Source organism: Stigmatopora nigra, chromosome 13, assembly GCF_051989575.1.
Source record: "Stigmatopora nigra isolate UIUO_SnigA chromosome 13, RoL_Snig_1.1, whole genome shotgun sequence".
NCBI lineage: Eukaryota > Metazoa > Chordata > Actinopteri > Syngnathiformes > Syngnathidae > Stigmatopora > Stigmatopora nigra.
Genome location: NC_135520.1, coordinates 1125145 through 1152659, shown reverse-complemented (window position 1 = coordinate 1152659; position 27515 = coordinate 1125145). Strand labels below are relative to the sequence as shown.

General features: G+C 44.5%; 2 protein-coding genes, 3 long non-coding RNA genes and 1 other non-coding gene across 8 annotated transcripts; 1 reads left to right on the top strand and 5 right to left on the bottom strand.

Moving 5' to 3' along the window:
* Nucleotides 1–313: 313 nt before the first annotated feature.
* On the bottom strand, nucleotides 314–386 carry trnak-uuu (transfer RNA lysine (anticodon UUU)). Its single transcript has one exon. It is a non-coding gene; the product is annotated as a tRNA-Lys (tRNA).
* Nucleotides 387–426: 40 nt separating this feature from the next.
* Nucleotides 427–7287, bottom strand: atg9a (ATG9 autophagy related 9 homolog A (S. cerevisiae)). Of its 3 annotated transcripts, none has more exons than XM_077730883.1 (20): nucleotides 7019–7287; nucleotides 6888–6940; nucleotides 6409–6551; nucleotides 6295–6338; nucleotides 6124–6188; nucleotides 5653–5802; nucleotides 5437–5578; nucleotides 5237–5377; nucleotides 5035–5155; nucleotides 4308–4483; nucleotides 4122–4244; nucleotides 3864–4051; nucleotides 3588–3741; nucleotides 3021–3200; nucleotides 2731–2922; nucleotides 2455–2666; nucleotides 2251–2368; nucleotides 1741–2008; nucleotides 1447–1598; nucleotides 427–1377 (listed from the first exon to the last, which is right to left on the bottom strand). In XM_077730883.1, exons 3-20 carry the CDS (start codon nucleotides 6509–6511, stop codon nucleotides 1369–1371), a joined length of 2538 nt encoding a protein of 845 aa, XP_077587009.1. In that variant the 5' UTR covers nucleotides 6512–6551; nucleotides 6888–6940; nucleotides 7019–7287; the 3' UTR covers nucleotides 427–1368. The 3 variants fall into 3 exon arrangements, with proteins under 3 accessions (XP_077587009.1, XP_077587008.1, XP_077587010.1); XM_077730882.1 differs by having other exon boundaries at nucleotides 6888–7013; nucleotides 7083–7287; XM_077730884.1 differs by having other exon boundaries at nucleotides 7141–7287.
* A 1671-nt stretch (nucleotides 7288–8958) lies between these two features.
* Nucleotides 8959–27330, top strand: myo10l1 (myosin X, like 1). Its single transcript, XM_077730899.1, has 44 exons — nucleotides 8959–9209; nucleotides 13354–13452; nucleotides 15436–15594; nucleotides 15660–15847; nucleotides 15966–16100; nucleotides 16176–16300; nucleotides 16390–16403; nucleotides 16469–16553; nucleotides 16623–16729; nucleotides 16927–17056; nucleotides 17138–17256; nucleotides 17318–17464; nucleotides 17535–17635; nucleotides 18098–18164; nucleotides 18343–18435; nucleotides 18519–18587; nucleotides 18645–18727; nucleotides 18823–18925; nucleotides 19006–19086; nucleotides 19354–19478; nucleotides 19594–19711; nucleotides 19904–20010; nucleotides 20079–20379; nucleotides 20744–20998; nucleotides 21068–21505; nucleotides 21984–22107; nucleotides 22175–22313; nucleotides 22387–22491; nucleotides 22554–22649; nucleotides 22729–22822; nucleotides 22905–22960; nucleotides 23389–23525; nucleotides 23598–23792; nucleotides 23866–24023; nucleotides 24085–24205; nucleotides 24272–24420; nucleotides 24492–24640; nucleotides 24910–25117; nucleotides 25189–25325; nucleotides 25411–25534; nucleotides 25650–26012; nucleotides 26406–26582; nucleotides 26652–26843; nucleotides 26917–27330. The coding sequence occupies exons 1-44, from the start codon at nucleotides 9189–9191 to the stop codon at nucleotides 27019–27021; spliced, it is 6099 nt and encodes a 2032-aa protein (XP_077587025.1). The 5' UTR covers nucleotides 8959–9188; the 3' UTR covers nucleotides 27022–27330.
* Nucleotides 19663–22826, bottom strand: LOC144206130 (uncharacterized). The gene is made up of 5 exons (XR_013328302.1): nucleotides 22370–22826; nucleotides 21203–21582; nucleotides 20727–21027; nucleotides 19991–20232; nucleotides 19663–19794 (listed from the first exon to the last, which is right to left on the bottom strand). It is a non-coding gene; the product is annotated as an uncharacterized LOC144206130 (long non-coding RNA).
* Nucleotides 23367–24438, bottom strand: LOC144206129 (uncharacterized). Its single transcript, XR_013328301.1, has 3 exons — nucleotides 23907–24438; nucleotides 23590–23789; nucleotides 23367–23535 (listed from the first exon to the last, which is right to left on the bottom strand). It is a non-coding gene; the product is annotated as an uncharacterized LOC144206129 (long non-coding RNA).
* LOC144206128 (uncharacterized) lies at nucleotides 25243–27330 on the bottom strand. Its single transcript, XR_013328300.1, has 6 exons — nucleotides 27152–27330; nucleotides 26994–27064; nucleotides 26799–26910; nucleotides 26386–26713; nucleotides 25623–25997; nucleotides 25243–25415 (listed from the first exon to the last, which is right to left on the bottom strand). It is a non-coding gene; the product is annotated as an uncharacterized LOC144206128 (long non-coding RNA).
* Nucleotides 27331–27515: the final 185 nt, after the last annotated feature.

Below are 27515 nucleotides of genomic sequence, written 5' to 3'. Positions count from 1 at the left end.
TAATATATACATACCAAATATATTTGGTGTTGGACGTCGTCTAGCGTCATTTTCAAGCACGTTGTCGCTGTTAGCCTGCAGAAAAACAATCAAAAACAAGACATAACGAAGAAATGTAGCCAACATTAAAATATTAATTTCTTCACTGCCTCTCTTTGTAAGATTATGTTTCATGCTAATTCGCAGTATCACATTACAAGTTAAGGTGAATATAATTAACAAATGTAAACGGAATTGAATAGTGTGGTTCTAATAAATGATACTACAATTACTGCAAAATGTTAATTATCGAAGAAACAAAAAGGAAAAGATGCGCCCGAACAGGGACTTGAACCCTGGACCCTCAGATTAAAAGTCTGATGCTCTACCGACTGAGCTATCCGGGCTTCGATTAAGACTACGACCGCTGGCTAGAAGAAGCAAATCTTCAAACGCATTGCTTTTAATGGAATCTTTGTTTTTTACATTTATACAAGACTATTTTACATCAATGAACACACACAACAAAAAAATGTTAACTACCAGCCTCTCGTTTGATTGACAGTCATCTTTATGGCACTTTCCATGTGTGAGTCACAATAATCAAAATGAACAATGCATGGAAAAACATTCAGGCGACACATGCTAACTTAAGTCAATACAAGTCGTTAAAGTGCGTCAAAAAATCGTGACCAAGTCATTTCCCAATTCTTATGCTGAACTAAAAAAAACCCAGCTGTACCTTTTCAAGGCGAAATGATGAAAGTCATGCACATATGCTGCAGCGAAGGGGTCCCATGACCTCAATATTTTTTACACAATTCACAATGGCCGCTGCAAAAAGAGTGTAGAATAAGTGTTATTTTGTTTATCAACAAAAAACAATGCAATTCAATGTTTGGTACTGTACCAGCAAGGTCCAGCCTGCAGATATTGCATCTGTAGTGGTATATTATACTTACACTAGTATATTCACAAAACATATTTGGTGATCCGGTTCAGGTCAAAACTGAAATATATTTTATGTGTTTATAAAGTACCATTTATTGTTAAACTCCGCATGATGTCAAAATGTGAACGAATAAGACATAACTATTAGTATCTTAAATAAGACCCCTTCAAATGTACTGTAACTTACCGGAAAGCCAAATATTCCTAGTTTTAGTGAGTACTGTAGTATAATTGTACTCTTTAAAAACTCCCTTTTATTGTCCCATACTGTATCAAAAACAAAAAAACAAAGGAATGTTTTTATCCAGTTATTTACCAACCGTGACCATTTAAAGACCAAAATAAACTGATTCCGGCTATATTTTTCTTCATATCAGAGTCCAGAAAAAAATCCATAGTGTCTTGTAACATCTCTAAAGTGAAGAAACCATCCATTTGCTAACAAACCTGCAAAAAAAGCAACATATGCATGGGTTTATTTCCTCGTTAACCCATGCCGAATAAGGACGAATGTACCTTGTGTAAGTGCGGCGGCAACTCGTCCTCAGAACTCTCCTCCGGGAGCGACTCGTGACGGCGTGGCGCCGATTGGGATGGCGGCTCTTCTGCCCAGCCGCCCATCGGCGAGCGGGCGGACCTAGTCGTCTTTCCCACCGCGCCTAAAGCATCTGTGAGAGTGGGCGATAAAGTTAAAATTCCAACAAACTCTTAAAATTGCCTTCAAAATGATTGAATTTGAGAATAAGCCGCCTCCTGGTTCATTATTTTCACCTCCATTTTCATGGTTTTAAGATGTCAACGAGTAGTTACCGTAGCGTGGGCGCCGGTCTCCGCCCCGCGGCACCGCAGACGCCCCCTCGGGGCCGACGACGGCGCCGTCGGAAGACGAAGAGGTGATGGCGGCGGGGGGACCGGGCGCTGCCGTGGGGAAGGTGTGCGAGCGCGGGAAGCGTTCGTGGCGGGAGCCCAGAATGCTTTTGACTTCGTCTGGGACGCCGCCGTCGCTGCTTTCGTCGCTCTCTTGCCGGTGCCAGGTGTGGCGGGAGAGGGAGTCGCCACGGGATTGCTGTTTGTGCAGCTGATGGGAAAAAAAAACGGAATATTCAATCAATAAGAAGCAACAAATAAACAAGAAAAACCCTCAAAATGACTGCCAATGTGACTGGGTGGGGCGAATCATTAGCCCCTCCCGTTCAAAGTGGATTGGACGTCATCTGGCATCAATTAGTGAATTTTTTGTGGCCAAAAAAACAGAACTGGTCCGATACACAAACAAAATCTGTTTGTCATAAACATGACACCCGTGTTTTATCCACTTACTTCATGTATGTAAAGCGCGTGGACGCTCATTTCCGTGGAGGCGTACTCGGACAGGACCAAACTGCTCAATTGGGCCTCCCACGCGCTGCTGCCTGAACTGACCGTTGTGGCGTCCAACCTTTTGGGAGGAAAAAAAGTCAGTTTTCAAAAGCGCCTTTTTTAAACATTTTCTTCCTCCTATACTTTCAGTCAAGAAGCAAATACCCGCCGGAGCCGGTCATCGTCCTGCTCAGTGGTCCGGCGGTCCGGTACGCCGCGCTGAAGCTGCCTGCCAGGTGAGGACCGGCGCTTATGGGAGAAAGAGAGCGCAAGGCCGCCGCCGCCGTGGTGTGACCGCCCGGTAAGGCGTCCCGGCCAAAATGCACTGAAGCCAGAGCGGTGGGCGTCGCCGGGAAATTGGCCATCAGGCTTCTTGGCTGAAAATGGCGATAAAAATTAACCAACGGCGGTGAAATGGAGGATTTGGGCAAGGGCGAGCACCTCGGATTCGGATGATGGCGCCCCAGTGGCTTCTCGCTGAACTCGTTCCTTCAGCTGGCTGATAAAGTGCGTGGTTTCCCGCGGGGGTTGCCATTGCGGGTTGGTGATGGCGAAATGCATCAGGGACAACTCCGTCTTGCCGTCCTCCGCCTGCTGGTAAACCGAAGCCTCCGTCTTGCCCGCAGACATCCACTGCCGGCGGAAATAATTATGATTAATTGCCAAAGTTGAGGCAGTTTGACTGTAATTGGCGGTGGTGTCAAAAAATATGGCCTAAATGAAGGTCTTACCGCAGGGTGGCCATGTTGTCTCACGTCCATCTGGGCGAAGGAGCAAGTGTCTCCCACACCCACCACTTCTACGGTGAAATTGCGGAAAAAGTCGATGATCTCTAGCGATTTTCTTCTCAGGCAGAAGATGAGGATGAGGGGCGTGATCACCGGACTCAGCAACTCCTCCAAGATAAACATCTACAAGGTGAAAGGACATAACGTCAAATTGTGGCAATTGAAATCATTGTTTACAGCCATTTCTAGGTCACTTTGCGTTTGTTTCAAGCCATTTGTGGGTCAGTTTCTACTGATTTTGAGGCATTTCTGGGTCATGTTCTATTGATTTTGGGTCAGTGAAAACTGACTGCTAATGGAGTTTTTTTTTTGCTTCAAAAGTAATGACAGCCTATCATTTTTTTATGTGGGAGGCAAGAAAATAACATTGAGTCCTATAATATTGAGTCAGTCTGAGTCCTGTAATACAATTAAAACAATTGGAACTTCTCCATTGACTGAGCCCATCGGTCCACTATGTGTTTGGGTACAAAGTTGTTATGTTATCATTGAATCCAAGTTCATACTTACAGCTTTGTACTGGAAGACTTGAGAAAATTGGTCCCTTGTCTCGTACCGATGGGCGTTTCCCTGCCAGTGGTCAGGCATGTAATGAATGTGAGCCAAGATGACTCGTAAAAGCTGCTCGGGACAAAACACCATGTGTTTATCCGGGATAAATGACCTAGGGGACACAAAGTAATGCGTTAATGTGAGTTATTTTCTTATTTTTAAAATTGAAAATTGAATCAAATATATTTTTACATCACATTTTTGTCATTCCACAAACGAAAAATCCCATCTGACCTGCAGACAGTGATGCAGACGCCCAGCAGGGTGACGGAGGACAAGACGTGTTCGACGGCGAGCACGTCCTCGTCGTAGATGGTCAGGGCGATCAAGACGGCCAGGAGGGAACCGGCGAAAAAAGCCACGTTCTTGGCCACCACGGTCAGAAGCGGAGACAGGAAGCAGTTCATGTACTTGGAAGCCGGCTGCCAGGACCAGAGAGAGCCAATCAGTGGCCAGCACTTCCCCCTTAACCTCAGCTCTCCGCTAACTGACCTTATAACCTTTACTGAGCCTGGACATCAACTCGTGATCCAACTCGTTGAAGTGGCGCAGGTAGCATCGACCGTAAAGTGACCAGCATCGTGCCCCGAGGGAACCCGGTTCTCGCTTGATGACCTGGAAAACGATAGATCGCATGCTCTCGAACCCGATTCCAGGCTAAGGCGAGGCAAGGCCTACCTCGGTGTAGCTGAAGAAAGCGTAGAGGATCTGCCAGACTAAGATGACGGGACACAAGAGGAGGTTGGCGATTCCGATCCAAAGAATACGCGAGGCCAATCTGTCGGCCAGTTCCAGCCGGTTTCCTCCTCGCTTGTACTCCGACTTCAGACTCCATTCGTTTTCAAACAGAGAGCCTGAAAAAGAGGGGGAGAAAAAATAATAATTTGGGGTTTTGTGCGTTTATTTGTCAACTGTGCGCTTGTGAGTAAAATAGGTCAACATGATTATACTTTTTTGTTGTTGTAGTTTTTGTCTTTTAGGTTTTAGTAAGTCAAATAACGTGAATAATAAGTCAAGGTGAATTATAAGTCAAATAAAAGGAATAACTCAGATGAAATGATTAATAACTCAAATTAAATGTATTATAAGTCAAATAAAAAGATTAATAACGCAAATTAAATGTATTATAAGTTAAATAAGATGAAAAATAAAGTCAAATTAAATGTATTATAAGTTAAATAAGATGAAAAATAAGTCCAATAAAATGAATAAGTCAAATAAAATGAAAAATAAATAAATAAAATGAAAAATAACTCAAATGAAATGAATTTTAAGTCCATTAAAATGAAATATAAATAAACTAAAACAAAAAAGAGGTTTAGAGGAGAAAAAAACAACAACAAGGACTTGAGTCTTTGAGGCCTTTTGAGCCTGTGAAATGAAACTCAATCAGTGCCAAACAAACCTGGTCCCCAAAAGAAGATGAGTTCAAAGTTGTACTTGAGTCCCCTGCTGAAGAACACAACCTCCCCCAGTAGAGGAAGTCCAAAGCGCACCGGAAGCAGAGATTTGTTCACCAAGGCCACCTGACCACAAAGTCCAACCAAAAAAAAAAAAAAGTCACTTGACTTGGAATCAAGCTTGTTTTTAAAAAGTTCAATGACAACCATGTAGTTTTTGAAGCGAAGAATGCGGTGGTAAACGTCCAACTCCGTCAACTCTTTCTTATGAATGCAGATCTGGTGTTCCTTTTGGCTTTCCACGATCCTGGCTTGAACTTCTTGCCAGGTAGCGTACGGCAGTTCCGACTGTTTAAAAAACAACAACTTTGTGGATGAAAAATCATTTTAGGGGGGTAATATCTTACCATTGTCATTTTCAGAGCATGAATGTAGAAGGATCGGATCTCCCAGTAACAGCAGACGTTGTAGATGAATTTGACCAGGCGGTGAAGCCAAAACACCCCAGAGATGATCAACACGAAGATCACCAGGCCGTTGTTACGGATTCTGTGGAACAAAAATGATGAAAGTTACTGAACAAAATAAGATCTTGGGGAAGCCCAATGGGGGAAGAGCCCTACCGTGCGCTGCAGACGTCCATGGGAACGAAAGCATCGGGTAGGGTGACCTTGGATGAATCCGTGTGGTTGACAAACTTGTTGGCGAAAAGGATGTCGTAGTCCACGCAGTTGGCCAGGAACACCGTGAAGCCCACCACAAACAGCAACTGACTGTACAATTACAGAATACCGTTAAATGGCAACCCAGTAAAAAAAACTTAGTCAATATTTATAAATGCAAACTACGTCGAAAGCAACTCTAAAGATAATAGCCAGGTTACAAGGTGGTAAATGACTTGTAAAGTCTCCTAGCTAATGTGATTAGCACATAAGCTAAGTATTTTGTCCTTTGTTATTAGTATTTTGTCTAAAAGTTATTTTTTCTGAACAGTGACTTACCAAGCTATTTAGCTACTAGCATTTTTTTGTTTTGGTATCAAAATGGGAAGCAAAAAATGATATTTTTGAGCAAATATAGAGGCTAAAGCATACACTAGCTCGAAGAACTCTCCCAGCAGCATACACATGAATCCATTCTTCTGATGCAAATTATAAACGTAAAAAATGTTAAGGAATACTTCAATTATTTTCTATCCATTTTTGCTACTTTCCCACCATCCCATAAAAGGCTTCTTAATACCCAAACCAAGTTTGAAAGGATATTCGCTGGAAGAACAAGTCCAGGTTCTCAATGTGATGCCAGTGGGCTGCAATAAAAGAACAATATTGTTAGCAAGGCTTTCACCCCAAATTTTATTTTTTAAGGCTAATGGCTACATTTAGTGCCCTCGGTGACGTGCATCAACAGGTTCTCCTCGCCCGGCGGGGAGTCGCTGTACGACGCCTCCAACCTCTGGTACTCCGTATCGAAGTGGGCCATGGCGCCGTCACTATTGCGTCACTCCAACTCCCGCTACAACCTGCATTTAAACAAAAATATCTATGTTTATATTTTTACTTCTCCTATAAAAGCTAAGTATCATTGAAATCATGCTTTAATTACATTTCTCTATGTTCAATCATCTAGATTTTTCTGTTTTGGTCACATGTTTACATACCTTGAGATAAACCCACCCCCCTACAGCCCCCCCATAAATATTTCTTCTAGATCCGCCCCTGCTAATTTCCATGTCACCTGAACGTGTTTCGTTAATTGTCAACAACACGGAAGCACTTCGAAAAATGTTGTATATTTTTACATGCAAATGTTTAGAATTTAAGAATATTTATAAATGAATATATATGACAAACGTCACCTCCATTCCAACGAAGCAAGTCCCCTCCAGCTGTGGACGTTCTCCATTCTCGACTAGGTGAAAAAGGACAACTATCTCAGACGACATTAACCCAGGAGAAGTCAATTGGGTCACACCAGCTTCTATCTTACATATAAAGAAATACTGTCAGAAGACGAAGTAAATAAAAGCCACAGCTGGAGCTGTGAAACTGACTCAGGTGTTATTGTTGACAGCAGGGAAAAAAAAGGCCCGCCTTCAAACAAAATTCTACCGTCAGTTCAGCTCTTCACGCAGACGTCGTTTCTCAAAATGTCTTTCAAAAAGGCAAAGTTTCCATTTAAGCTAGCATGTGTTCCGTTTTCTATTCCTCCGTGTCTTCCGCAGTTAGCTTTCGTTATTAGCAAGTAGCTGGTCGTGTCTGTCGAAGAGATAAACGTACAAGAAAGCTAGCCAATAGAAAAGGCGTTCAAGGAGGTCATCACCTAGTAGCCAATCATATTTGAGCAAAGGCGAGCTTTGATTGTAGGGTGTCCTCCCACTGTAAACAATGTTTACGAGGATTTGTCGCCGTCTGCTGGTTGCTGCTGGTTGTTTGTCCTAAAAGGAAAAAAAAGTTAATAATAATTGATTCTCCTTTTGATATTCAGACATGTTTTTGTACAACTTGGAATAAATTAATGTATAGCAGCTTCCCTGAGATAAATTAAGAAAAGTAATTTAAATAAATACATAGGAATCGTGTATGTAATGAAATAAATCATTTTTTTACATGTTTTGTCATTGACATTATGGAAGCTGAGTACTGCAACAAATACAGCATAAGATGATCTTAAATATTATATACGTCAATTTGCTGCACGTCGACATCTACCTGTAATGTGCGCACAATTATTTATGCCCCCCTCAAAACAACAACCTGAAGGCGCTGACTATGCATGGCCAAGATTAAGATTCGCACAGTCAAACCCGCCTTCTGTCGCTGCCTTGAATATTTAAATAGTTTACGCTTGCGTTGGGACAGCTGGGGGCTTTTGCCTTTTTTATGCATTGCTTGAGTTGGACACTTTAAAAGCAGTCGCTGCATGAAAATCATGCACAAGTTGACTTTGACAGAATAGAAAAATAATGGAATGAGGGTCACAGAGGGTGCTGTAGCCTATCCCACCCGGCCAATGCACAGCATGGCACAAGGGAGACTGACAACCAATCGTAGCTAGGGGCAATTTAGTATCCAATTAGCTTAGCATACATGTTTATGGGATGTGGTTGGCGCGCTGGCATACGTGTACGGCTGGGGGCTGTGGCAGGCCGATTAAATTACCCCATCGCCTTTGGGGAATTAGGAGCGAGGGGGCGGTTAGGAGGGGGGGGGGGGGTATTGGGAAGGCATCCACTAATACGTACCCAAAGAGGTGCTGTCAGGGAGGAGGGGCGGGGGGTCGTATCGGCTGGCCAAGTGGTGGCGGGGGGGCTTTGAGGATGAAGTCATCTTCGCTCCAGACTGGCCATTAGAATGAGGCACTACCCGGAAGAGCGTTTTTATAGATTAGATGAGAAGATTGAACACTGTGAAAAACAAAAACAACACAAAATATTTAATGTTGAGGAGATATTACAACCATGTACTACTTTTCTACAAAATATATTTCTCATTATGTAAGTGTTAAGTTATGGCATAAAGGGGCTTTGAACAAAAATCTTCCTCCTGAAAACAGGCACTCGAACCCTCGACCCCCGAACTGCGAGGCCAACATGCTTTCCACTTGTACAATATACAACAACAAATAGCTATTTTCCCACCTCCCATTAATGTGTTCATCTCGACAGCTCGTTGTGGGTGTGACGCCATCTTCAGTTTTTGAAGGGCGGGGCCAACTAAGAAAAGAAAATTAGTGTTGATCAAATTTCATTTTAAACAAATTTTAGGAAATATTCACGTGATAAATGATGTCCAGATATCATTTTAAACTGCTGTCGTATTTCATAGCACACGCTATCTCGCACGGACCCCTAAAATCTGTGAATCGGTCCTCTCTCGGCCCGCGAGCCGTCGATTGCCCCACCAGCGACACCTCCGACGAATCCTAGTCAGTCGTGGACATTTTTAGCCAAGACTCCCCCCACCCCCTACCCACCACCTTCCATCCGTGGATTTGGTCACAAGAAGATGTTAGTGGTGATGTGAATGGGACGCGCGCACGCGCAAGCGCCGATTCGTCCGCTCGCATTTCGGAGCCCACACGCGGAGATTTGGGCTCCGGCTCGACTCGGCTCGGTTCGGTTCGGCTCGGCTCGCGGACCGAAGGACGAAGGAGAAGGATGGAGGGCTTTTTCGACGAGGTGAGCTAAAATATCGCCATTTGGACGTCCTTTTTTAGCTTACGTTGCTTTACGACGCCTGCCAACCCCATTTCTCTCGTTTATATTATCGCGACGCTAGTGCTCGTGAAAAAAAAGACGCAAAAATGCCCGTTCACGTTGGTCACTTTGCGGCCGATGCGGAGGTTCGAGGCCCGGCTACGTACCAACACGTACGTCTCGGTTGAAAGACGAAAAAAAATTGCATAGTGGTGTATTTAGCAAGCTGGTTTGTATATTTAAAGTTCGTTTATTTAAATAGTCTCTTCACTCTTAAAAACATCAATTTAGCTTTTTTAATCAATATTTTTGTGCACTTATGGGTGGGTGAGTGCATCAGGGCGGTGTACAGCTGGAGGAGGGGGGGGGGGGGCTCAATGGAATAGGTGAGCTGGGATGGCAAATAGGGGCGGGGCTAAAATTCGTGTAGGATAATGGGCGGAGTTTGAGATGTGATTTGAAGTGGGGGTACATGTCACAATTCATAACAAAGTCGATATGCTATTACAGTAGTGTTGGCAAGCCATTTTTGATAGGCTCCGCCCACACCCATCCTCATAATGGTTGCTGGAGCCCATCCCAGTTGACTTTGACTGGTCGCCAGTCAGCCGTAGGGTAACAGGCGACCAGTCACCGCTGGGAATCGCGAAAAATAATAGATTATTAGCATTAAAAATGAAGGAACGAGGCTGACATTTCATCTCTAATTCAAAAGTTATTTCAAATATGATTTGATTGGCTTTAACTAAGTGGGTTTGATTTCCTGGGGAAATGGCACGCATTCTTTGGAGTGGCTTTTGCTTCAAAAAGGAAACTCTGGAAAAAGCTTTCAAGCACTGAAGATGTTTTTTTTATGCAAAGAACCTCATAACTCGGCCTTAAAATATTAATAAGCCGCAAGATGTAAAACCCAGAAAGAAGCCAACTGACAATTTATGAATGCAGCTTGTTACACATTGGACAGGACACAATCTAATGTATTTTTTAAGACTATTTTACACACACTTTTTTATACTCTGGCGTCATTAATATCTAAACGTAAAATGATATGTCAGTTGAATATTATGGTACTCACAAGACTATTTGTACTTTAATAATAGCAAGCAGAAAAACATAAAAAATCATGTGATCACAAAACTAATCACATGACAAGCTAAATAGCAAATGTAGCTTCAATAAACTACTTTATAAAAGACATAAACACATTTATTTTGACGTCTAAGAATGAAATTCAAGGAAAAAAATGCATAAAACTAAAAAAATGATAACTTACTTGTGCATGCCATTGCTTGCCGCCATCTTTTCGGACACACTTTCTGGTTGTACTGCTCACATGACATCCTTTTTTGAATTCCTCCATTTGTGATGATTTTTCTGATGATTTTCCCTTCAAAGTAAGACAATTGTACTTTCTATTAAAAGCATGAATATGGAAGTGTAAATAGTAAATCAAGGGGAGGCTTATACGAGGGAAATTATCAAATTCAACAATTTTAAGGCTACGCAAAGGCGGCTAATATGCAAGAAAATATGATAAATATTGTTCTTGGGGGTTGAATTGTAGGAATGGAATTCCCCCCATTAAAAGTGCGACCTATATGTGTTTTTATTCATTGTGATGGTGCATTTTTTTGTGCTAGTCTGACAAATAAGGCACGTGTGTGACACATATTTCATCTTTTTTTTTGGCATGTATGGATCGCGCTGGAAATGATGTGGGATTTGAAACAAGCGCAGGCGGGGAGGGAGGAAGGGAGGGAGGGAAGAGTCGCTAGAGATGTGTGACCTATATTCCGACATTTGTTCTGCTCAGGAAGCTTGAATTTCCCTGATTTTATTATTATTTATTTTTTTTCCCTCAACTACGTTTGCCTTAAGCAAAAGCTCCAGTGGTTGGCCGTGTCCCGCTTTGATGCGGCGCCGTGGAGGTGGGACGTCAAAAGGCATCATGTCTGTTTTACTGTAAGGCAATAAGAGCTAAAAGAGGATCTCCCACAATGCTCGGTTTCTCGGGAACGCCGTCCAAATGGCAGACGTATGGTCAAATGTGCTGTACGTTTTGGATTGGACGGGTTTTTTTTCAAGCATTTTAGAGGACAAATCTCTAGAAAATCTCTAGAAATGTTTATTTTGAATAGTTTGTATTCAATTTGAAGTTAAAAGAGGCAAAATGATGTTTAACAGCAATAGATGTCCAATACATTAAAAAAATATCGACGGTTTTTGAACGAGCTAGGCTCCAGCACCCCGCAAACCTTGTGAAGATAAGCGGTATCTAAAATGAATGAATGAAAGAGTGGGAAAAAAACATAAGTTGCCATCCCAGAAAAACTATGTAATACTATAACAAAATAAAAACATAGTATTTTCTGCATTAAATTTTTGTTTAAAAAAAACAATAAGTTGATTAAAATCAGGGAAGTTGATTAAAATCAGTATTTTTGATAGCATACCACTGAATATGGGGAACTCCATCTCCCATCTTGCATTGGTGCCAAAGCGAGTAAGAGGCTGTTACCATGGCGCCCTGTTGCCGTGGAGTCCTGTTGCCATGGCGCCTGTGGGAGTGTGGGGGAGATTGGAGTTGAATCCAAGATGAGAGAGAATACCATAATTAGCAGGATGTTCAAAAATGCCCTCTCTAAGAGGATCTCCTTTAAATTGGATTCAACTTATGGGACGTCTATTGCAGTCAATGGCATGATCACAATTCATATATTAAAAAAAAAACGATTTTACCAATCAAAATAGGGACAACTTAGCATCCAAATTAGCCTAGCATGCATGTTTTTGAGGCGAGGTACCTGTAAAAAACCCACATGTGAGCAGGGAGAACATGCAAACTCAGAGAAGAGCTACCTGGGATCAAACCCACGACCCCTGAACTGCGAGGCCGATTTGCAAACCACTTGACCGCCGTTCCACCGTTTTTTTTTTTTTTGTTGATTCCAATTTAAAAAAAAAATGAGGTCGAATTAGCATTGTATTATTCAGTTATAGTTGTATTTGAAATGTTAGCATTTTTTTTTTTGGTTTAAAAGGTTGAATTGATTTCTATTAGTCAAGCCTTCAAGTGGTGTCGGGTTCCAATCATAATCCCTGTTTCGAATGACCGCCATGGGACAGGTGACATTGACACCCATCAAAAAGCCAGACCCATAAAACCATAAATGTCCGACCCAACCCACCCGCGTTAATCTGCTGAAAGCCCCCCCTACACCCCCACCCCCTTCCCGATTGTGTTATCACCTTTAATGGAATATTACTGACATAGTTTTCCGGGCGACGATGGCGAGGGGGAGGGATCACAGTGCGGTGCTTGATGACGACGACAGCTTTCTCTCCAAACCTTTTAAAGCAAATCAATAAAAACACACATTTATTGCTTTTTTTTCGCATGGTAATTTTATACTGCAAAAATATACCACTCTACATTTCATAGCTTCTTATTCCTTAAGCACAAATATACAATTGTGTTTTAAATTAACGTATTTTCCGCACTATAAGGCGCACTTTCCTCTGGTCCTGTGATTGGCTGGCCACCCATGCAGGTGAAAAGTTGTTATAATAATGATAAATAATTGCTATTAGTCTGAGGACATTTTTTTTCGTGACCTCTAAGTCAACCACACACACACAAACATGGACATATTTTGAGCGCTTGTTGCTTAACAGAGTTGGAAAATAACAGATGTTGGCGTTTTTATCTCTCATTAAACACATCTGTTCACGTAGGCAGCCCGGATAAAAACCCACGCGCTGCACAGACTCAAGCTTTTGCCGCTGAAAATCTTTTATGATTATTTTTCCCTTGAAAGTATTTTTTTACAACCCCTATTTCACGTTTGAGCGCACTTGCTTTCGCATATTTTACCATGGCCATTAAAATAATTCATACATGTGCATTATATCATTTTAAATCCAATGAATTTGTTGAAATATCAATTTTGGGGGGAAAAATCTATTATTAATTAGCTGAGATGAGCTCCAGCACCCTCCCTGGTGAGGATAAGTGGTTCAGAAAATGAATTTATTTTTCAAATGGACAAAAACAATGTCTACAATAGATAGTAAGTGGACTTGTTGGCTTTTAAACAGGTGATTTAGTGTCTTATTTATGTTCCAGGGTGCCCGGGTTTGGGTCCGAGAGAAGGAGCAGCTGCTCCCGGCCACCGTCAACTCCTGCGGGGACGGAACCCTGGTGGTCACCACCGACTATGGCCAGGTAAGAGCGCTTCAAAACACCCCGACCGGGTTCTGAATTTGACAAAATGGTGAAAGCTTTTTTAGGTTTTTTTGGGGTGCATTTAAAGCTTAGCATTGCAGCTTTCTGACATTCACGTTCATTGGAAGAATGGCTATTAGTGGTCGACCATTTAGGGGGTGGAGTCTTTACCAAAGGTGACTCAGAGGTTTTTTTGTGGCTTTTTACGCTTGAGCAATGTTCCCAAACTGTCGGATTGATGTCTCGACCTTTATCTCTGCGGCAGTAACGGGGAATTGTACAAAAAAAAAAAACAGATTTACAGAGGCAACTAGATTTGAGGATTACAACGGTAAAATGCTACGTTAATTTTTATTAGCTGAGAAAAGGATTTTGGGCCAATACCCTTGCACACCTCAATAGAAATAAAAACCACAAACGGCAAGTCAAAGTTTTTGTTTTTAGCAAACACGCTAATCTGGATGGTCACGGTCACTGGTAGCGGACAAAAACGTCAACGGTGAATGCTAACGTTAGCATTTTTAGCATAATATGTGCACGCATTTAAGTCACTTCTGCCTTTTCACTAAATAAATAGAGCGTGTCAACAAGCAATACACCCAGACCGTAAAATTGTCAACATCATACAGCGCCATCTATACAATCTTAAATTAAGTGCACCGACTTATTGGGCAAAATGTTAGACTTTGAAGTGCGCACTATGTGAGAAAATATGAATTACAATCCTTAATAAGTGGAGCAATTGGCCAAAGTTGACAGGCATGTCATTCTGTTACGGATAAAACAGGCCAATAGAAACATATTCTGACAGCAGCGTATAAATATGAATTCATTTAAGATGAAGAAGGGGTAAAAAAAAGGCCTAAAACGTGCTAAGGGGATTGAGACGGCTTGGCTACACTCTATTATTAGCTGCCAACTGGACCGCACATTTATCTGTGGGGCTCAAAAAACATTAAATCCAAAGTGTGTCGTCTGTGTGTGTGTGTATGTCCTTGACGGATATTCAGATTAGTCATGTTTTTGTATTCCAAATGGAAACAATTCTTTTAAAATTATGTTCAATATGAAAGTGGAAAATGGTAAATATTTGCATATTTATTTTTAGATTTGACAAAATGATTTTTGGACTAAAAAAATGGATTAAAAATGACAATGATTGCTTTAAAAGTGGGAAAATCAGGAAATTGAATATACATCTATATGATATCTAAAATGGTCAAGTTGACGTTAATGCGAACAATCTGGCCATATTGGATGGACGGAGCAGACAAATTTGGGTCATTTTTCTCGCCGAACGCAGTAAAAAACGCCGTTGACTTTTTCCGCCTTTTTCACATTTGAGTTCGCCGCCAGCCCGCGGCGTGTTTCCCCGCTCCAGCGCGCTTTCGCCGCGGAAATCCAGGTCACGTAACGCCGACGTCTAACCTAAGATTATAAATAGACACGCAGGTGCTGGTGGCGTCTGCCATTTTTTTTTTTTTTTTGCCCGTGAGACCAAATTTAGAAATCTTATTTAGCCTGCTACTGTTTTTGTAAATTGCTTGGTTAGAAAGCAGAAAGTTAGCAAAACATTGTACCGTTTGGCGATTGTTTATTTTGACGCTAGCTCTTCTCGTCTTTGATTTGCCGTTTGTGGTTTTTATTTATTTCCCATAATAAAATATTAAAAAAGGGAACAATTTAACAAGTATTTTAAAGTCCTGACTTTGCTTATTGTCAATGCCACTTAGTCACTAACAGTGATCCAAATTAGCATGTTAGCTAAAAACAAACACTCCTTTGATTCGCCGTTTGTGGTTTTTATTTCTTCGCCATAATAAACTATTAAAAAAAGGAAACAATTTAACACGTATTAGATCCTCCTGACTTTCCTCCTTGTAAATGCCACATTGACACGCCATATTTAAATGTTATAAGTTTGACGCCATTACATAACGCGTTCGTGGGACTTACCCAATAAAGACCTTTAATTGTCGACAGGCGCTGTACCTGCAGCAGGCCGAGCTCACCCGGGAGCGTGTATACGCCATGCACCAGTCCAGCGTGGACGGCGTGGAGGACATGTCGGCGCTGGCCGAGCTCCACGAGGCGGCCATCATGCACAACTTGTACCGCCGCTACCAGAAGGACTGCATCTACGTGAGAGAGACCGTTAGCATGTGGTTATCCAAGGAAAAACCACCTAACATCCCATTTGGTTTCAGACCAACATCGGCAGCATCCTGGCGGCGGTCAACCCGTACAAGCGGATCGCGGGCATGTACGACCCGGAGAGGGTGGAGCTGTACTCCAAGCATCAACTGGGCGAGCTGCCGCCGCATATTTTCGCCGTGGCTAACGAATGCTATCGCTGCATCTGGAAGAGACATGACAGTCAATGCGTGCTCATCAGGTTAGAACTAGTTTGACTTATTTTAAGTCCTAAAAAATGTGGAATTTGTGTCCAAATGAGCAACTCTTTGACGACCAAAAACCCACAAATAAACGTATGACCGACTTCGCGATTTCAGTGGCGAATCCGGGGCGGGTAAGACGGAAAGTACCAAGCTGTTGCTGCAGTTCCTTTCGGTGATGAGCCAGAACTCGGCCGGGACGCCGCCGTCGGAGAGGAGCACCCGCGTGGAGCAGGCCATCGTGCAGAGCAGGTGCCTTTAACACATTAGCTATTTTTTACCCAAAACATTTCCTTACCTCAACAATTTCCTTTCTACTTCCCGCAGTCCCATCATGGAAGCCTTCGGGAACGCCAAGACGGTTTACAACAACAACTCCAGCCGCTTTGGGAAGTTCATCCAGCTTCATTTCTCCGAGAGCGGCAACATCCAGGGGGGTTGCGTCATTGATTGTATCCTAAAAGTCAAAAAGAAGAAAAAATAATTGAATTTTTCCTTGCTAAGTCGGTTCGCATTCTTTCCTTGACTCACATTTTGTCAGATTTACTAGAAAAGGTAAGCTTCACCGAGTCTTTCCGTCCCGTCGGTTTTACGCTGACGATAACGTGGATTGGTCGCAGAACCGAGTGGTCCGGCAGAACCCTGGAGAACGTAACTATCACATTTTCTACGCCTTGCTGGCGGGAGCCGACAAAGAGCAGAAAGGTGAGGTTTGATGGCGTGTAAATGGCGGCAGAATGATTTTTTGATGAAATTTTGGATCCATTTGTTCAGGTTTGTACTTTCTGGGAGATCCGGCAGAATCTTTTCACTACCTCAGCCAATCGGGTTGCCTGAAGGATAAAAGTCTGAATGATAAAGAGCTGTTTAACAGTGTCATGGTGAGATTGCTTACTTGAAGTTGTTCTTTATCCTCTGCCAAAAATGATTGCTATTTCTGAGCCTAATATTTTTTTTAAAAATATTATATAAATCCTTATCTTTATTTGGTAAGAAAAAGTATCCTGACCTTTCTTTGGGCGATTGGTCCAATTGAAACAGTCCACTTGACCCCATTTCTCAATGGCATGACCCACAGGAGGCGCTAAAGGTGCTGGAGTTTTCCGAAGAAGAAATCCGAGACATGTTCAAGCTCCTCTCGGGCGTCTTGCAGCTGGGCAACGTCGACTTTATGACGGCGGGAGGAGCTCAGATCACCACTAAACAAGGTTAGCAACAAAAAAGAAAGAAAAAAAACAACATTGAATTGGCAATTTTAAAAAAAACGAAATGGCGCCACCTGTCTTCAGTGGTGAGCGATGCCAGCGAGCTGCTGGGCCTGGACGCCTTCCAACTGTCCGAAGTGCTGACCCAGCGTTCCATCATCCTGCGAGGGGAAGAAATATGCTCGCCGTTGACCATCGAGCAGGTCAGTGGCTTTTTCCGGGGTTTACCTTTTACCCGCGTTTGAGCCATGGGCCTTCCCGCAGGCGGTGGATTCCCGAGACTCGGTGGCCATGGCGCTGTATTCCCAATGCTTCTCCTGGATCATCCTGAAGATTAATCAGAGGATAAAAGGGAAGGAGAACTTCAAATCCATCGGCATCTTGGACATCTTTGGCTTTGAGAACTTTCAGGTTTGAAATGGCTAAAAAGTGTCATTTGGAAGAAAAGGAAATAGAGTTGTACGTCTATGTTTACTTTCAGGTGAACCGTTTTGAACAGTTCAACATCAACTATGCCAACGAGAAGCTTCAAGAGTACTTTAATAAGCATATTTTCTCCCTGGAGCAACTGGAGTACAACAGGTGCGTGGAGAAAGCTTTCAAAGTAAAAACACAAAATAAAAAAAAAAATAAAAAATCCCATTTTTATGAAAAAAAATGTCCCCAGAAAAAGAAAAACGCAATGCAAGTGAAGCCTCCATAATTGAGGGACTACCGTAATACCTTGTTGAACACTGTAAAAGGTTTCAAAGACCTGTCCCCATAAGTAAATAATAATGTCTACTTAAATGTTGTTCTCTATTATTATTTAACACTTTAAGGTAGACTCTACCTTATAGTAACTAAAATAATGAAAAAAATAGGAATACTCTCCAATTATTACTTGTATTTTTTCCCCTTAATCGACATTTTTTACAGCGGAGAAGAGCCATTGAAGTCTAAGCATGGTTAAAATAGATAGATTAAAAAACAAGCAGGGCCTTTTTGTTACCTGTTCCTTTGTGAGTACGTCATTAAATGTCTCGTGTGTTGACGTCATTTCAGGGAAGGCGTCCAGTGGGACGCCATCGACTGGATGGACAATGCTGAGTGTCTTGACCTCATAGAGAAGGTATCACCACGCATCTAGTCCAAAATACAAAGCACAATATACAATATGATGATATCCCATTTTTTAGCCTCGCTAAGAAAGCTCACCCAAACAATGATCATAACAGTTGTCCTATTACATCATCTAAAAATCTAATATATGGGTCAACCTTCATGTCTTTGATTTGATTGTCCTCCAGAAATTGGGCTTGTTGGCTCTAGTGAACGAAGAAAGTCGCTTCCCCAAAGGCACAGATTTCACTCTTCTGGAGAAGCTCCACAGCAGACACTCTGTAAGTTTCGTTTTTCATTTTTAATTGTTTGTTTTTGTTTCATATAAAGTTGACACCCATGCAAATGTTCCTTACCGTTCCAGACCAACCCTTACTACGTGAAACCCAGACTGGCCGACCATCAGTTCGGCATCAAGCATTACGCCGGGGAGGTCAGCCATTTCCAATCTTCTCCAACCCGACACAACGTGACATCTTCTCCGTTTCAGGTCCTGTACGACGTGAAGGGCATCCTGGAGAAGAACAGAGACACTTTCAGGGACGACATCCTCAACATGCTCAAAGACAGCAGGTACAAATATCCAGTTTTTTTTTACTCTGCTCTGAAAACAAGTTATTTTCCCTATTCCTTCTAAAAAAACGCCATCTTATCCATCTACGCTCCAGGCTGGACTTCATCTACGACCTTTTCGAGAAGGTGGGCAGCCGGAATAACGAGGAGAAGATGGGAACGGCCAGGCGCAAGCCCACCGTTAGCTCGCAGTTCCGGGTGAGTGCAAAATGCAACAAACATATTGACAAAAACAAAAAGCTCAAATAAGTCTGACTGGGTATTTATCCTCCCTGTAGGACTCGCTGCACGCCCTGATGGCCACTCTGAGTGCGTCCAATCCTTTCTTTATACGCTGCATTAAGCCTAACATGGAAAAGGTACATTCACCTCATATTTATTACAGACTTTTTTTTAACTCCTTGGCTGCCAATGACAACAGATAATGTCCAAAAAAAGACATTATACAATGATTTCAATAGCGAAAAGTCTATTTTTTCCTATTTAAATTCCAATTTGAAGTAAATATTGAAAAAACTAATTTTAAAAAGCCAAGAGTCAAAATATTGGAGCTCAATGAGTTAAAAACATGTTTTAGTGAGCAAATTTATGAAATTAGAACATTGTTTTTTTTCCCTTTTTTTCAGAATCCTAATGTATTTAACCCGGAGGTGGTGCTAAACCAGCTACGCTATTCGGGGATGCTAGAGACGGTCAAAATCCGACGCGCCGGTTTCCCCGTACGAAGAACTTTCAAAGACTTCTCCTCACGGTGCGTCCATTTTAAATATGTTTTTACATATTAACAGCATTTACCTCGGGGCAGTCGCTTTTCCAAGGATGACGGCATCTCTTTAGTCTTCATCCCGCCATTTTTCTTCCTGCAGATACAAGATAATTAGCAAAGAAAAAACAGCTTTGGCCGGAGATGATAAAAAGAAAACCACGGACCTTCTGACCAAATACGACAAGACGAAGAAGGAATGGCAGCTGGGGAAGACTAAAGTAAGATTTTGCTTCTTCTATTCTCCGACGTGACGAGGCATCACACATGGCGGTAGATGAGTAGATAGGGAACCTTGAAATGCCTGAAAAAGAAGAAGAAGTCAGCAAATTGAACTTTACGGGCCCAAAATAAGTTGCCATCAAAGTTGGACTTCAACCAATGGGTTTGAATTGTGTCTGTTTTCTGGGCAGGTTTTTATGAAAGAGTGTCTGGAGCAACGCTTGGAGAACGACCGCGACCAAATTCGACGCCAGGCGGCCATGATTATCCGAGCTCACCTGCTGACCTTCTCCGCCAGGTGAGACGCCGCCGCCGCCGCCACCGCCATTTTTTTACAGGACGAAACGTGACTGGGGAATGTTTCAGGAAACGCTTTAAGCGAGTACGCGCCGGCGTGGTGGTCCTGCAGAAGCATCTGCGGCGCCACCTACAGCGAAGCCGCTTCCTTCGCCAGCGCAAAGCCGCGCTCGTCCTGCAGAGGCACCGGCGAGGCCAGGTGGCCCGGGCTCGGGTTCGGAAACTACGGAAAGAGAAGAGGAAGGAGGAGGGAGGGGAGAGCGAGGAGGAGGAGGAGGAAGAAGAGGATGAAGAAGAGGAGGAAGAAGAGGAGGAGGAAGAGGAAGAAGAAGAAGAGAAAACTGAAGAGGAGGCTAATAAATCTACAGAGGTAAGTTTCAAATTCCATAAAAAATGCATACATTTTTCTTACAAGGGTCGCAGGGGGTGCTGGAGCCCATCCCAGCTGACTTTAGTGCAAGGAGACTAAAGGGCGACCAATCAGAGCTCAGGGCATTTTGAAAATACACTCATTTATAATCAGATTAGATTTAGCATTTATGAATAATTTAATTATCTAGGGCACGTGTGTCAAAGCGGCGGCCCGGGGGCCAAATGTGGCCCGCCGCATCATTTTGTGCGGCCAGTGAAGGTTAACAACTTTTTGTTTTAAATTTAAGTAAAGAGTATGGCCACTTTGACACATGTCCCCTTGTCAATGAAGTAAAAATAACTTACCCGTTTGACCTCCACAGGACGAAGCACGTCAAATGGAGGAAATCCTTCAACTGGAGCGCGAGATCGAGCGTCTTCAGAAGAAGCGCGAGGACGAGGTGTCGCAGTTGTGCGAGTCGTCCAAGCAGGAGCTCCAGCTACGCCGCGACGCCGAGCTCAAACGCATGAAGAAGGAGGCGTCGCGCAAGGCCGCCGGCCTCATCGACCTGCTCAACTTTGGCGGCGTGGACCCCGCCCAGGCCGGGGCCGGCCCCCGACCCGCCGAGGCCGCCCGGGTCAGTCCCCCTCCGTCCTTCCTCGCCACCTAGAACAAAGATGAGATTCATTATTTCTTTTTTTTTTAGGCGCCCGACGGTACACGGAGCAAAGACGAGGAGGTAGACGAGGGATTCCACGCCGAGGAGGAGTACATCCCCCTCCCGGATTTCCCCCCACCCGCCGAGACGGACGCCCCCTTGGATCAGGCCATTTTGGCTCACCTCCCCCCGCCGCCGCCGGCGTTCGCCGAAGGGACGGTGCCGCCGGGCTCCGTCGGCCAAACGGAGAGGAAGGGGAGCGTGGTGGAGAGTCTACCCGACGGCGAGGAGCCCATCTACAGCTTGCCCGCCGACACGGAGTCCGACTACGACCAGGAGGAGGAGGACGGCTCGGTGACGGCCGGCGACGACAGCTCCGTGTCGGGCAGTAACCGGGGAAGCGCCGCCGTGGCCGACGAGGAGCACCCGCGCAAGTCCACTTGTACCAGCGTCAGCGCCGAGTCCTACCGGGGGAGCTCCGACTCGGTGAGTGGACGTCCAATAAGTGTGTGGTTTTGGTCCGTGGGGGGTGTCGAAGTCCATCGACTCCATTTTGACTGAAACTGAAACACAGAAAGATGAGCATCAACAGTCATTTAAAATAAATTGGACATCTATTGTTGTCAATGAGTTCATTTAGCATCAATTTTTGCCAATTTAGTAAATTTTTGCATCACTTTTTGACATTTTAGTCAATTGTATATCACTTTTTGACATTTTAGTCAAATGTATATCACTTTTTGACATTTTAGTAAAGTTTGCATCACTTTTTGCAGTAAATTTGTCATCACATTTTGCATCACTTTTTGCCATTTTAGTCCATTTTGCATCATTTCCTACCGATTTTAAGAGATGCTTTTTAGTCCATTTGTCAGTTTGTGCAGATTTTGGGGCATTTTCAGGCTCTTTGTTAACTCATTAGGCGCCATTTTGACATTTTGAATACCGGGCTTTACCGCCCCAGTACGCAGGCAGCGACGACGAGCACGACGGCTTGATGGACACGGACGAGGAGGTGACCAATGGACGGGTGACCTTGTTCAATGGCAACGGGCCACCCTATTTCCACGGCTACCTCTACATGAAAGGTGAGACCCTGACGGGTTAGACTCGGTCTCCCGGCCCTGACCGCATCTTTTCGCCACCCCCGCACAGCCGGTCTGATGATCCCCTGGCGGAGGCGCTGGTGCGTTCTAAAAGACGAGACCTTCATGTGGTTTCGCTCTAAACAAGAGTCCCTCAAGTCGGGTTGGCTTTACAAGAAAGGAGGAGGCCTTTCCACACTCTCGCGCAGGTTGTTGTACTTGTGACATATTCTGTGTAAAAACAAAAAAACAACTGAAATCTTACCTTATGTCTGGGTCCAGAAACTGGAAGATGCGCTGGTTCGTGCTGAGGGACAGCAAACTGATGTACTACGACAACGACAGCGAGGAGAAGCTGAAGGGAACCATTGACATCCGGGCTGCAAAGTAAGTAAGACATTTTTGGGCAACATTTTTGGACCAAAAAAACGTTGCGTTTGTGGTCTCAGGGAAATCGTGGACAATCACGAGAAGGAGAACGCCTTGAACATTGTGACGGATGAGAGGACCTACCAGGTTTTTGCAGAGTCGCCAGAAGACGCCAGGTCGCTCAAATATTGCAAAAACATCCAAAAAAGCATTTTCTTTTTTATGACATTAAACCAAAATGATCTGTTTTTCCAGCGGGTGGTTTAATGTGCTTAGCAAGGTTCGAGTCTGCACACCAGAGCAACTTTTGGAGATGTCCCATGAGCAGGCCAATCCCAAAAATGCTGTGGTCAGTCCCTAAAATGCAACAAAAAAATATCCTTAATTACTATTCCCTCAATACTAAATCAAGTTTATTTTTTTGACTTTAGGGCACGCTTGATGTAGGCCTGATTGACTCTGTCTGTGCATCCGACAATCCTGATCGGTGAGTTGCATTTTTGTCTGTAATTGTGAATAAATTATTCCTATTTGTTGTATTAAATTACATTTTAAACATATTCTCACCAATATAAATGAGATAATCATTGATTTAGGAGGTTTATGTATAATAATTTATGCCAAAAGCAAGCTCCGCTCATTCAAACTGTCTTTAGTGGGAAACGTAAATTGTCATATTGACTGTCGCCACCGGAGGGCGTCGTTTCGTCCCAAACGAATTCAACTCCAAACAGCACTTTCAAAACAAGCTTTTTAAATTAAATTATACTAATCAAAGCAGCAAAATTTGAATTTGAAGCTTTTTTGTGATATATAAACTCCTTTTTTTCCAATTAGGTAACCATTGCAGCATTCATTTCGCATTTTATTATTGAATACATACCTAGTTTATATAATTTGCTGTCCTTTTTCCAGGCCCAACTCGTTTGTGATCATCACAGCCAATCGTGTGATCCACTGCAACAGCGACACACCTGAAGAAATGCATCATTGGATCAGTTTGCTGCAGAAACCCAAAAGCGACACCAGGATCGAAGAGTTCCTCGTCCGAGGTAACGCCGCCTGTGATGGAAATCATGATGGTATGGATGAGATTATTTAATCTGGCCTACTCACCTTCCAAGGTTGGCTCCAAAAGGAAGTAAAAACCAACGCCAAGAGCGCCTCCTTGAAGCTGAAGAAGCGCTGGTTCGTCCTGACGCACAATTCTCTGGACTACTACAAGAACTCTGAGCGCAATTCATCCAAAATGGGCACATTGGTCCTCAACTCGTTGTGCTCCATCATCCAGCCAGACGAGCGAGTTCACAGGGAAACTGGTGAGGCGAAAAAGACAAAATCTGGTCAAAAAATGAGAAGAATTTTGGTTCAATTAGAATTTTCCTCTGGCAGGATACTGGAACATCATCGTATACGGCCGAAAGCATTCCTACCGTCTTTACACCAAAATGCTAAACGAAGCCATGAGATGGACGGCCGCCATCCAAGGAGTCATAGACAGCAAGACCCCCATCGAGACCCCGACTCTCCAACTCATCCGGGACATCAAGGTAAGACCGCCAACGGTCCGAATCTCAAAATCTGGATTCTGAGCCTTCTGGCAACCCGCAGGAGAACAGCGTGAACCTGGAAATAGTAGAACAGATGTACCGCAGGAACCCCATCCTCAGATATACCCAGCATCCTTTGCACTCACCACTTCTGCCGCTTCCTTACGGCGAAGTCAGCGGTGGTGAGTTTTGTCTCAAACTGGAAGCCCAGCTGGACTTTTTTCCTCAATGGAATTCTCTGACCTTAGTCCAAAGGCAGCAGGGCTACGCTAGCCTTCAAGACGAAGCGGTACGGGTTTTCAACTCGCTGCAGGAGATGGAGACGCTGGCCGATACGGTGCCCATCATTCAGGGCATCCTGCAGACCTGCCAGGATCTTCGTCCTCTCAGGGATGAGGTTGGTACTTGACAGGCCGTCAACTGGACAGAGTAACAAACAAATAAATGAACCACTGTGGCGTTTCCCAGGTTTACTGTCAGGTGATCAAGCAGACCAATCACGTACCTCAACCCAACAGCCCGGCCAATCGGGCGCATTGGCATCTCCTGACTTGTATGAGCTGCACTTTTCTTCCCAGTCGAGTCATCTTACGCTATCTTCGCTTCCACTTGAAAAGGTAGGCCGTCCTGCCAGGTGCTCGGACATTTGGTCGCCGGACGTTTGGTCGCCGGTCACATGGTGACAGTTTACTGTGGAAACCAGATCTCAAAATTATATTCACAAGAGAGAGTTTAATATCTAAGTACTGTTTAATATCTAAGTACTGTTGATATTAAACAGTACTTAGATATTAAACAGTAAAGACTGGCTACCAAAAGACCGGCGACCAAACGTCCGGTCACGGTCCTACCGTCCCGCTAAACCGACCTTGCGCTTCCGTGTCAGGGTACGCGAACGCTACCCCAACTCGGAGATCGAGCGCTACGCCGCCTTCGTCGGAGAGTCGCTAAAGAAGACCAAGACCCGGGAGTTCGTACCTTCTCAGGAGGAGATCGCCGCCCTGCTGGTGAGGCAGGAGATGAGCACCACCGTCTACTGCCACGGGGGAGGTTCCTGCAAGATCTCCATCAACTCCCACACCACCGCCGGAGAGGTACACGATGCCGGGGGCGGGGTTTGGGATCTGGCGAGGAAAGCGACAATTTTAATTGGGTCCCCGTGCAGGTGGTGGAGAAGTTGATCCGAGGCTTGGCCATGGAGGACAGTAAGAACCTCTTCTCTCTGTTCGAGCACAATTCTGTGACTGATCGAGCCTTAGAGAGCAGAGTCATCGTGGCGGATGTTTTAGCCAAGTTTGAAAGGTACCTCTGGTCGGACCACCGACGAAGACATTCCCTCCAAAAGTTGCTTTTTCCAATCCATGTTGTGGTGGCGTTTTCTTCTCAGGCTGGCTGGCAGTGAAGAAGAGGAAGAAGAAGGAGAATGGAAGCTCTATTTCAAGCTCTACTGCTTCTTGGATGTGGAAAGCATGCACAAAGAAGGGGTGGAGTTTGCCTTCATGTTTGAGCAGGTCAACCTCAAGCTAATGTGTCAAAGTGGCGGCCCCCGGCATCATTTTGTTGTTAACCCCCACGACAGAAAAAGAACGTTAAATTCACCTCTATCTCCTTCTCCTGGCGATCTAGGCTCACGAGTCTCTGATCAGCGGACACTTCCCGGCATCCGAGGAGACTTTACAGCATCTGGCCGCTTTGAGGTTGCAGTATCTCCACGGCGACGGGGCGGGGCGAGCCGGCTGGAGCCTGGGAACCGTCTACCCCATCGGACGTCTCCGCAGCCGTATCATACACTCCACCAAACCGGGCGCCGGGTCCGCCGGCGTCACGGCGGGGGGAGGAGGAGGAGGAGGGCCGGCCGACGGGAAGGCGGCGGCGACGGCGGGCGGGCCGGGGGTCGCCGGCGTGGCCGTGGAGAAACGCAAAACGCCCAGTTTCTTGGATGGAACGCTGAGGAGGAGCTTTAAGACGGGGTCGCTAAAGAAACAGAAGGTTAGTACAAGTCAGGGCTTTCTTTAATTGGTTAAAAAATGGAAAACGGCAGACATTTAGCAACACAAGTGTCTAAAAAAATGAATCAGTAGGTCAAAAGGACTTGGAAGTACCCTAAAATGGATGACAGTGGGTGTATGTTAATGCTATTGACTTCCATTTATAAAGAAAGAAGATGATTTGGCTAATTTAGCGCTAACTACACAGTCACCTCTAGAGCCAGCCCTTGTTGATTGACCTGTTGGAATTTTTGGGGGCAAAATAGATTGGAAATCGATGGTGGCAAGTGAAATTTGGACCAAAAATAAACGGGGCTAAGTCTAGTTGGCATCAACCAAACCTGGTCGAGATTGGATGGAATTAGTAAGCCAACCCATTGCGATGAACCTTTAGGTGGAGGAGGAGCAGATGCTGGAGATGTGGGTGAAAGAGGAAACGTCGGCCACTCGTACCAGCGTTCTGGAGAAGTGGACGCGGCTGCAAGGCATGCCGCAACACCAGGCCATGCTCAAATACATGAGCGTCATCAAAGAGTGGCCCGGCTACGGATCCACTCTCTTTGACGTGGAGGTAACGCCGCCTAGCAAATGGGGGTCTTGGATCCAAATGGCTTTCCCACCCGGTGACGTTCTACCTCAGTGCAAGGAAGGCGGTTTCCCCCACGACCTGTGGTTGGGCGTCAGCGCCGACAACTTGTCCGTCTACAAACGAGGCGAACCCAAACCGTTGGAGACCTTCCAGTACGAGCACATCACCTTCTTCGGGGCCTCGCAAGCCTGTACTTACAAAGTCATCGTGGACGAGCGGGAGATGTTCTTCGAGACGCCGCTGGTGAACGCCGTTTCCATTTCTTAACTTCTGCCATTTTACTTCTCGTCGGGTTAACCCTGATTTTTGCCTGCAGGTGGGCGAGATCACCAAGATCATGAGGGCTTACATAAACATGATGGTGAAGAAACGCTGCAGTATCATGTCCGTCACCAGCGTGGCCAGCTCCTTTGTCAGGTGATGGCGCTTTGGGACCTGGGGGTTCCCCCGACCGGACTCGGGTCCTAGAAAGTCCACACCAAAAGCAAAGGGAGTGAGAAAGTCGTCCTTCAACCTGGATCCTGGCAAATAGTCTTACTACACATACACACCTGCAGTTCAATTCCCCAGTTGTAGTCCTTGCATGTAGATGTTCAAATCCACTCCAAATCCTCAGACGTCTTCAAGCACAAAACAGCCATTATTGCGTTAGTCCCGTAACCAGAGGCACAGATGGGTATACCCCAAGAACCTTTCAGTACTTCCCAGTATTCTAGCAATCTAGTGTTGGAGAGATTTCCAGACTTGGTTGGACTTGGTGGTCTCCGTTCCAGCACCTGGGGGTAAGACCCTGAACATGGGGGCTAGGACGAGGGTGAGGCTAATGTTTTGGGAGATTCCCAGCCACTGGGGACCTTGGGTATGGCTCTCTTGCATGGTAGTGCCCCTTCAGACTCAAGATTTAACTTCCAGGTA

Excerpts from the sequence above, each read along its gene's own strand:
- atg9a (XM_077730883.1), bottom strand. The coding sequence starts at position 6,511 with ATGGCCCACTTCGATACGGAGTACCAGAGGTTGGAGGCGTCGTACAGC. Across the intron at positions 6,339-6,408 it reads CGTCACCGAGGGCACTAAAT|CCCACTGGCATCACATTGAG; the intron begins GTAGCCATTAGC and ends CTTTTATTGCAG. Across the intron at positions 1,599-1,740 it reads AGACCGGCGCCCACGCTACG|ATGCTTTAGGCGCGGTGGGA; the intron begins GTAACTACTCGT and ends CCACTCTCACAG.
- myo10l1 (XM_077730899.1), top strand. The coding sequence starts at position 9,189 with ATGGAGGGCTTTTTCGACGAG. Across the intron at positions 17,257-17,317 it reads CGCCGTTGACCATCGAGCAG|GCGGTGGATTCCCGAGACTC; the intron begins GTCAGTGGCTTT and ends GCCTTCCCGCAG. Across the intron at positions 18,588-18,644 it reads TCAAGCATTACGCCGGGGAG|GTCCTGTACGACGTGAAGGG; the intron begins GTCAGCCATTTC and ends TCTCCGTTTCAG.